The sequence below is a fragment of the Cucurbita maxima genome, unplaced genomic scaffold, assembly GCF_002738345.1.
Source record: "Cucurbita maxima cultivar Rimu unplaced genomic scaffold, Cmax_1.0 Cma_Scf00039, whole genome shotgun sequence".
Taxonomy (NCBI): domain Eukaryota; kingdom Viridiplantae; phylum Streptophyta; class Magnoliopsida; order Cucurbitales; family Cucurbitaceae; genus Cucurbita; species Cucurbita maxima.
In genome coordinates, this window is record NW_019272055.1 from 504,638 (window position 1) to 514,123 (window position 9,486).

Consider the following 9,486-nt stretch of genomic DNA (forward strand, 5'->3'; position numbering starts at 1 on the left):
TTTTTTTTTTTTTTTTTTTTTTTTTTTTGTGGTGGTGGTGGTCGTGTATTCTGAAATTTTATAATAAAAATACCACGAGCAATAGAGTGCAATGTCAACTTTATTTTAAGCCAACCAATGGGGAGACGAATCTTTGCCCCATTGACATTTAATTTGGAAATTTAAGATGCCAAAAAAGGTCGAAGTCTTCCTTAGGTCGCTGTCTCAGAAGTTTGAATACTCACGAAAAACTTCAGAAGGAAATGCCGAAATTGGGTGATGTTTCCCTCTGTTTGTTGTGTATGTTTACAGAAGGAAGAATCCCTAGACCATTTCGTCCTTTACTGCCCCCTTTTTGTGGATAAAGGGTTCCAGGGTTTATTTTAAGCGTTGAGTTTTGGAAGGTTTGTTGGTGATAGGGGAAAAGCAATTTGGCGTTGTGCAACGCGCTCTCTTCCTCGGGGCCTTTGGAGGGAAAGGAACAACCAGGTGTTTGAAAATAAGTTCTCTCCTTTTGATTATTTTTGTTTTTGCTACAACAGAATGCCTCTTGGTGGGTACAAATCATGCTAAATTCTTTTGTAATTAGTCCTTTAATGATTATTAACAATTCGAAAGCTTTCCTTTGTTAGTTCTTTAGGGGAGGGATAATCTCTACTCACTGCTCTTAGGCCATCTCTTTTGGTTCTCTAGAGGAATATACGTATTAAAAAAAACTTATCATTGTAATTAATACCCAATAATATTGTTTTCGAAACATAGAAGGATCCTAAGGCCAGAAGAATGCACAAAGGAATTGAACCCAACTGAGAACTTCAATTTTTCTTCAAGTTTGTCGCCTAGTCTAAGAAATTTGTCCATTTGTTTCATGTAGCCACAACTCTGTATAAGCATTATAATTTTTCAATCAAGACTAAGAGAATAAATTTCACAAAAACCACAACGTGTAAATTTATTAACATTGAAACAAACATACAAAATCAAGCCTACAATAGCAATTCTAGACTGACGAAGAAGATAAAGCAATGAATACTAAATCTGTCCAGGTCGAACTGGTGGCAGATTGATCAAGTTTATTCTACTCTGATCTTTTCTAGGGGAAAAACAAGACTAAATGGGAGAAACAGAAAACGAATTTTTATATTTATACTCACTATGTTCCCATACTCACACGAGGTTCTACTTTCATTAGTCGCTGCTCCAAACGCTGTGTTCGTGAAAGCAATGCAGCTTCAACAACCTAAAATATAAAAAAACAAACTACGGTAATACAACTTAAAGAAGAGAGTGCTTAAGATGAACATCAAGCAAGATTAATGCAAGTTACGAGAACACATGACCATGAACTATTGAAATAAACCACGGATTCAAGAAAGACTGGTTCCTTTCCAGTCCGATTTTCTTTTTCATCGTTATGAGAAACTTTCATTCGCAGCCTAGTCATTTTTTGTCAAGTTTTCTCCTCTGCTAACTACAATATAGCCCAACAAGAAATATGAAGCTTTTTGACAAGCTGAAAAACTTTCTTGGCCACTCAAAAGTGATGTCCAAATTGCTGGGTTTCTAGATTAGGGAGAATAACTTCTAATCATTTCCTGTCCTACTCGAAAGGCTGGCTGGGGGATACAAATGTGGGCTCTCACCTCTTTCAGGTTTGAAAATATGCAGCTTGATCATTAAAAAAATGAAAAATATTAATGTAATAGTCTACCTGGATAAAGCACGTATGCAAGGTTGGGTGGAACATGATTATATGACAAAATTGAAAGCTTTATAATCATCCGTCAAGTTTGGAACAAAGAGGTTGTCGGAGATGCTCACTAGTAAAAAAGAAAGGGTTTCTTTTCGTGATAAAGGGCCTTGGTTGATTTAGAAGACTCTTATCTCCACTTTGATTCTCAAAATGACATTAGGCTCAGCCTAAAGTTCCAGCATTTCGATTTCACAGAAAAAGAAGAAATTTTTTTAGAGATCAAGAACTAAATCTAAATCTCTCCATGATGAGAATCTCTCATCCTTCTATCGTTGGGCTAACTGATAGCACATATAACAAATTTTTAGACTCAGAGACAACTAATTTAAAAGGAGAAAGCCCTTTCTCTAATATAAAATGAGAAAGCCCGTTTAGAAAAGTAAACAAAGGTCTCACATTGTCTAGAAAATGGAAAGATTCGTGATATATAAATGAAGATAATTATCTTCGCTGATACGAGGTCTTTTGAACAAAACTAAAACTAGCTTATACCCAAAGTGGACAATATCATACCATTGTGGAGAAATATGGAGAGTTCATTGTCCCCATTGGATATATGTAGATAATATCATTACCTTGTGCACATCTGTAAAGATATGCGAACAACAAACTCTCTACCTATCTCATGTTAGGATTAATGAACTCTCCACATGTTTCCACTTTGGCATAAACCCTCGTAACATTTTTCAGTTTTACACAAAAGTCTCATATCATAGGAATAATTGTTCTCACTTATATAGCATGGATCTTTCCTATTCTTAGACAATATGGGACTTTATTTGTACTCCTACAATGGTATGATGTTAGCTACTTTGGACATAAACTCTCACCAGTTTGCTTTCAGTTTTACCCAATAAGCCTTGTATCATTGAAGATAATTGTCCTCCCTTGTATACCGTAGAATTTTCCTTTCACTAACTAATATTAGACTTTGTTTACACTCTTAATAATCTTTTCCTCGACAAAATACCACCTGAGTCCCCTTATATAGTCATTCGTTTATCTACTCCCTACTAGCAACAATAGCTTGCTATTATCAAGGCAGGCAACATGCTTGCCCAACCAGAGATCACGTTATGGGATATAGCATTGTTGACCACTATCACACCCTTAATAGGTTAGGTATGAACCTGTTGCTTATTTATAGCTCAGTAAACCATTATACATAGTAAAGCTATATATGGTAAATGACATATAAAGTAAATTGTCATAAATAGTAAATAGTTAAAAAGACAATATGGTAGATAGTTATATATAGTAGATGGTTATATCCGGTAAAGTTATATATAGTAAGTTGAACCATATATATATATATCCCTTCAGTCCGAGCTTTGAAAATGTAGTTCTATGTATTTTTTGTATTCTCTCTTACTGTACATACCTGAAGTCATCAATACAAATCCTTTTAGCCAGAGTTCTCTTTGCATCTTCTCTCTCCTGTTCTTTGTGTTCATCTAGATCGAGTGTTTGCGTTGTTGTGTGATCCTAACAACTGGTATTAGAGCTAGGTGGAATTCACCACGATCTGTGAAGATGGAAAGCTTAAAAATTGGAATTGAGAAAATTGATGGATCCAATTTTGGTTTCTGGAAGTTGCAGATTGAAGATTATTTGTACCAAAAAGATCTTCACGAACCCTTTTTGGGGGCTATGCTGGATACCATGACCAAGGAGCAGTGGAAGCTCAAGGAATGACAAGCGTTAGGGTTGATTCGGTTGACGCTATCCAGAAATGTGGCGTTCAACATCATCAAGGAGAAGACAACGTCAGATCTGTTGAAGGCGGCAGATACTCAAGAAACTTCTGAGACTGTTGGAGAGGAACTAGCAGTGGAGCAAGTGACACCTGAATCGGCGTTGAGAAGATCATCCAGTACTATCAGAGTACCATATATGTATGTACCTTCATTACACTATCTGTTGTTGACTCTGATGAAAGGGAACTAGAGTCCTTTGATGAGGCCTTACAGTTGGAGGATACAACCAAGTGGGAGCAAGTCATGGATGATGATGGGATGTCAGACTTCAAAAATGCGTTGTACTGAGGCTGAGTACGTGGCAATAGTTGAAGCTGGAACGGAGACGATATAGATGACTGACTATCTAGAAGAATTGAACATGAAGCAACACGAAAAGATTCTTTATAGAGATAGTCAGAGTGTCATACAATTGATGAGGAACCCGGTCCATCATTTAAAGAAAAACACAGAAGGCGATACCATTTCACTCGCAGGTTAGCGGAAGATGGTGATGTGTTTAGAGAATATAGAGGGTGCAAAGAATCCAGCAAACATGTTGACAAAATGTGTTGATGTTGGAATATTGAGGTTGTGCAAAACCTCAATTGGTATGGTGCAGTGAGAATGAAATTCTTGGTTGACTGGATCAGTCTCCAAATGGAAGAATTGTTAGGTTATGGAGTCTGTTGCTTATTTATAGCTTAGTCAACAGTTATATATAGTAAAGCATATATGGTAAATGACATATAAAGTAATTTGTCATAAATAGTAAAAAACTATATCCGGTAAAGTTATGTATGGTAGATAGTTATATATAGTAAATGGTAATATCTGGTAAAGCTATATATAGTAAGCTGAACCATATATATATCCCCTCCGTCCGAGCTTTGAAAATGTATTTTTCTATATTCTCTGTATTCTCTCTTACCATACATATCTGACGTCATCAATACAAATCCTTTTAGTTAGAGTTCTCCTTGCATGTTCTCTCTCCTGTTCTTTGTGTTCATCTAGATCGAGTGTGTACGTTTTTGTGCGATCCTAACATAATCTCCTCCCCATGAACAAAGATACTCTCCAAATCAATCTACCAAACTTATAGTACTATTCTTTATCTTTCTATCAGTATGCTAAACTTGCTAGAGCTCTACTAGCTCTTCACTCAAGTAGTTTTTGTTCAATCTAGGGTTTCATCTACAATTTCATATGACTCTTAAGGTTCACTAATTTGTTGTGACTATTAATTTGTTGTGACTATGAGGATTTTACTAACACAGCTAGTTTTAGACTACGGTTTTGAACCATTTTGTCAAAGACAACGAACCCCCCACATAGCTCTTTCGAATGGTATGGTACTATCCAATTTGAGCATAGTCTCCATGCCTTAAATTTTTTATTTCACCTAAAACATATCGTATCAATGAGTCGTTGTCTTTCATTTATATACGTCGTCTCCCTGTCCAACCAATATAGAAGTTTGATCGCATTCCCACAATTCATAAAATGATAGATTAAAGAAGATCGCATTCCCACAACTCTTGAAAGGCATGCAAAGTTTGTAGGTGTAAGGTGTCACGGTCGTACTTTTTCAATCGTGCAGCATCGTGATCATGACACACTCAAGACCAGCCTTGAGGGGAACCCAAGTCCCATATTCATTTTTCGCCTGGCTTTGTGGCTTCATCGAATCTTAGGTGAGATTTGTCTTTGCCAACCGAACATCGGGTTGTGCAGGATCCAAGCTTGTTCGGCCACACACACCGCCTGCGCATGCATGTTCAATCATCTACGACACAATCGACTTGCCTGTACACTAGACCAAGTCATTCGGCTCAACCTTGCCTTTACTCGAGGCCAAGGTCTCTCGTATGCAACATGGCATCCAACATCATTTTTGTTCCCAATTAACATGGCCCATATGTATTGACGTCATCCCAAGTCACGGGGTGCCGTCGGCCATCGCAACTCACTCGGTCATGCCAACGAGAACGAGCCCTTGTGTCGTTCATAACATCATAGCATCCCGAACATCTATCCATCCGAGTTATATTGAGGCATTGGACCTCCCATGCCCATGCCATGTCATTTATGGACTCCGTACCGAATAGTAGGTGCATAATCCAACCTCCGACACATGGGTTGGGGCACAATACCAACACACTTGTACCATCCGATATTGTCCTTGAAACACTCATTTCAAAGGGAGTCGCCTGAGACAATCAACGTTCGCCCTCACTGTGATACACGTATGTGCAACAAGGTAATTCTCTTAGGCCACAGGGCCCAAGGGCGGTGGGCGGTGGACAGATGACACCATGCCTCCCCCTAAGGTGCATTTTGAGGCATTTTCAATCCTCCTCAGGTAGACGTCATTTTGGCAAACGGTCATACAGTGTCGTAGAGCGTTCGTCTAGTGTTCGATTGCCACCAAATTTGGCGAGCATTAATGTTTCATATGGACGGACTTGACTCTAGAATTGCAGACCCGAATTCCTTTCAGAACCTCGACTTTTGAGATTAAGGCCCAAAGCCTTACCCGGCTTTTCAACAAGTCTATCTTTCACACTTGTGTCTACTCGTGGACCATATCTTGCTTATGTCTCGAAGAAAAAATTAGATGTAAGCTTCAGAATTGGTAGGAACCTTTCATTGACCTCTCAAGGCCAGATTCTAATTTGAAAACCTTTATGGTCAGAACATATGAACAAATCCCAGAAGCTAATCTCACTTTCATCTGCTGACAATAATTATCAGGTCTCCTTAGCAACTTGGATTCACAGAATGGTATAAGAATTCTCAAAAGCAGATAGTGGTAATTTTTCATTGCTTCTGGCAGTAAGCTTCCTGGGGACCAAATTCTCATTAGGAAACTTCTTACCGTAGATGTACTGAAGTACCGCAGTCCATACGCTAATTTTGCTTGCATCTGCCAAGTCTAATTATATGATGTAAATTACCATATTTACAAGAATTACTAACCTCAAGTTCAAATGGCATTGCTGGCACTCCATTCATGCTTTTTGGGTTCAATCGTGGCAACAATGATTCAATAAAAGCCTGTCCTCCTGGACTGAAGATGATCACCATCATGCAAAAAGAATTGCAATGTCAGAAATGTTGTACGAGAGAAAGAATATGGCACCAGTTCCAAGTTAGATGGATACCGGTTATAATCGAATATGAGGACACAGTCCGGCATAGCTATTGCTCGCAGCGATCCCAGATTAAGTAAAATAGCATTTTCACGGACCTGGGATTTGAACCACAAAAAAAATATTGCTAGTATCATTTATCGACTTTAATTTCTTAATTTCATATGTTTATGCCAAATACTAACACTTCAACATAAAAAGCTTATAATCTAAAAGATACAATCGGAAACTAAAATGGTGGAAATCAACATACCAGTAATGTAGGCATTGAGTTTGTCAAAAATAAAGATGGATCAACACTCCGGACATCACGTGGACGAAGCCCTGATAGTTAAAAGAATATCCACAAGAGAAAAATAATGAAAGGAAAACATATATAGTTTCTTAACAAAAAGTAGCAAATCACATTATTTGTCATCCCACGGTTATCTATCAGTGAAGGGGTAAAAATCCAACAGTGAGACATCCGGTAGAATTTTACATTCCAGAAAGAAAGTGCACAGAAGTCAATGCAGACTAAAAGTTTTCAACGGCATATACATCTAGAAGCTAAACATCGAAAAGAGAACCAGAAAGTTCTGATAAGATTTACTCACCACTTGACTTCAACAGCTGGCGTCTGTTTATCTTCCTAGTAGATACGGCACCATTGGCTTTAACCTCTAATACCTAAGTTGTCGATAATGATGAACATCGGGAGTTAGATCTCCCCTTCATCTAAGAAAGAATCCCTCAGATAAATCTCCACAGGAAAAGATTTGGTTGAGGAATCAAATCAAAACAATAACAACCCCCAAACCATTAATTCCAATCAGTGGAAGGATTATAACACGAGGTCTTAAAATAAGCTGAAGTTTTATAAATATTCTTCCATAAGCTTAAATTTGTAAATATTCTGCCCTTAAAATAGAAGTTTTTTTTTTTTTTTTTTTTTTTAACCTCAAAGAGGAGTGAATACCAGGAATTAAACTCCTCAAAAGTCATAATTTTGCATCATGTCTTTGATGGGGTATGATTTATGCAGAGCGTATGAAATAAGATTTGTCCTCTAACAAACGTTGGTGTACCTTAGAAACAAGGTAGAAGTTCGAATGAGCTCTAAAAAAGGCATAAAACAAAAGATTAGAAAAACATTAAATTACTACAAGATTAGATGCACTTAAAACTGTTTAAAATTTTAACATTAAACCTATTGCAACATAGCATCAACACTGGAACATCACTTATGGATGCAAGGAAGTCTTACTATTACTACTCAACGTTCTTCAACATCAACAACAAAATTGCCCCTATTAGCAACTGACGACGAATAGGCATTGGCAGACTCAACATTCCCCATCTAATCTCCCTCGTGAACCAATAATTAACTTGATTCAAATTTTCAGTTCGATGTTAAAACTTTGTACTCTAATCCAACATCAAAAACAAACAAAGACGAGAAATAAATTCCTTGCAGAATTGAAACTAGCAGCAAACACGCAATTGACGTAAAAAAAAAAAAGACAAAACGTTTCGAAGCAACAGACCTCATAAACCGACTCACGAATCGCAAGCGACAGATAATCACTCGGCGACGAGGAAGAAATCCTCTGCCCAGAAGCAGCAGAGACCACAGAGCTCTCTTGCTGAACACCAATATCATCCTCACGATCTCCCCTTTCGTCAACATCGGACATCAACGCTTCCGATTCACTCCACTGATCCTCCTCAGTGGACATGGAGAAACACTTGGTTCTGGAAGATAAAATCATCCTGCACTTCTGCGACGGAGGCAAAGAGGAAAGCCATGGAGATCGGAAGAAGCGCGATACGGAGCCGAGGTCAGAAATGAGAAGGTGGCGAGAGGACGAGGGGAGTGCTTGAGGAGGGAATCGAATGAGCTGTAGGGATGGATAGAGCGCCATTGGAGAGAGATACGAGCTCTCTGGTTGTGAACATTAAATAGGTTTTGAGCTTTTCTCGGAAGAAGACGAAGGAAAAAGAGGTGTAGTATTTATATATGGAATTAAATTCGAATGGATAATGTGGAATAAATATTTTAATGAATAAAAAATTAATTAATTAGAAAAAATTTATGATTTGATTTCTTTCATTGGTTAAGGAGAGGTAGTTGCTTGGTTTCTGATTCGTCCAATCTTGGGATCTTCAATTAATTTCTAAATGGATAAAAATTTATTTAAATTTTATTATAAAAAATAAAAAATATTCTTAAATTTTCTAAAAATTTCAACAATATTCTTAATCTTTAAAAAAAACTAAATATTTAAAAACACATTGATAAAATTATTTAAAAAATACTTGAGTTTCATTCATTTTTTAAAAATTCAAAAATTCAAAAGTAAAGTTTGGAGATAATTTATGAAGTGTTCATAGACGGTTTCATTCTTGTATTAAAAATAAAAAAAAATGAATTTTTTTAATTTCATGGATATATTTTTTAACTTTTTTAAAAGTTGAAATTTTTTTAATTTCAAAGGTAATTTTCCAATAATGTTTTTCATCCCTAAGAATTTTTAGACATATTTAAAAATTTAAAGATAAAATTTAGGGATATTTTTGTAATTTAACTCACATGGCCCACCGAATGGACTTTTATATCCTACCATTAATCATAAAAATCTGTTTAGCTTGACTATTAGATAATTGTAATGTTCTCACCATTTTATTATTATTAAAATAAAAATTGAATTATTTTTTAAATATCCTTCATCCGTTATTAGCATTGAAAAAGAAAAATAATAGGTTAATTGGCTATGCCCCTTTTCGAAGCCTACAACAAAAAGGGGTATGTATCTCTTTAATACTTTCTACTATTATGATTGAGAAAAAATCTCTTTCGAACAACCAACTCATAATGAGATTA

At 36.5% G+C, this 9,486-nt stretch overlaps 1 protein-coding gene across 3 annotated transcripts in view; it reads right to left on the bottom strand.

The window, feature by feature from the left end:
- Positions 1-8,600, bottom strand: part of LOC111469313 (magnesium transporter MRS2-11, chloroplastic-like) — a 20,037-nt gene extending 11,437 nt beyond the window's left edge. For 2 of the 3 annotated variants that reach the window (XM_023114543.1, XM_023114545.1), the window contains exons 1-6: positions 8,150-8,600; positions 7,220-7,292; positions 6,877-6,947; positions 6,636-6,721; positions 6,451-6,541; positions 1,151-1,219 (exon numbers count right to left, since the gene is read on the bottom strand). In XM_023114543.1, coding sequence (XP_022970311.1) covers positions 1,151-1,219; positions 6,451-6,541; positions 6,636-6,721; positions 6,877-6,947; positions 7,220-7,292; positions 8,150-8,527 — 768 coding nt within the window. In that variant the 5' untranslated portion in view covers positions 8,528-8,600. The remainder of the gene's footprint in view (positions 1-1,150; positions 1,220-6,450; positions 6,542-6,635; positions 6,722-6,876; positions 6,948-7,219; positions 7,293-8,149) is intronic. The other variant, XR_002714848.1, reaches the window with a different exon arrangement.
- Between the last annotated feature and the right edge of the window lie 886 nt (positions 8,601-9,486).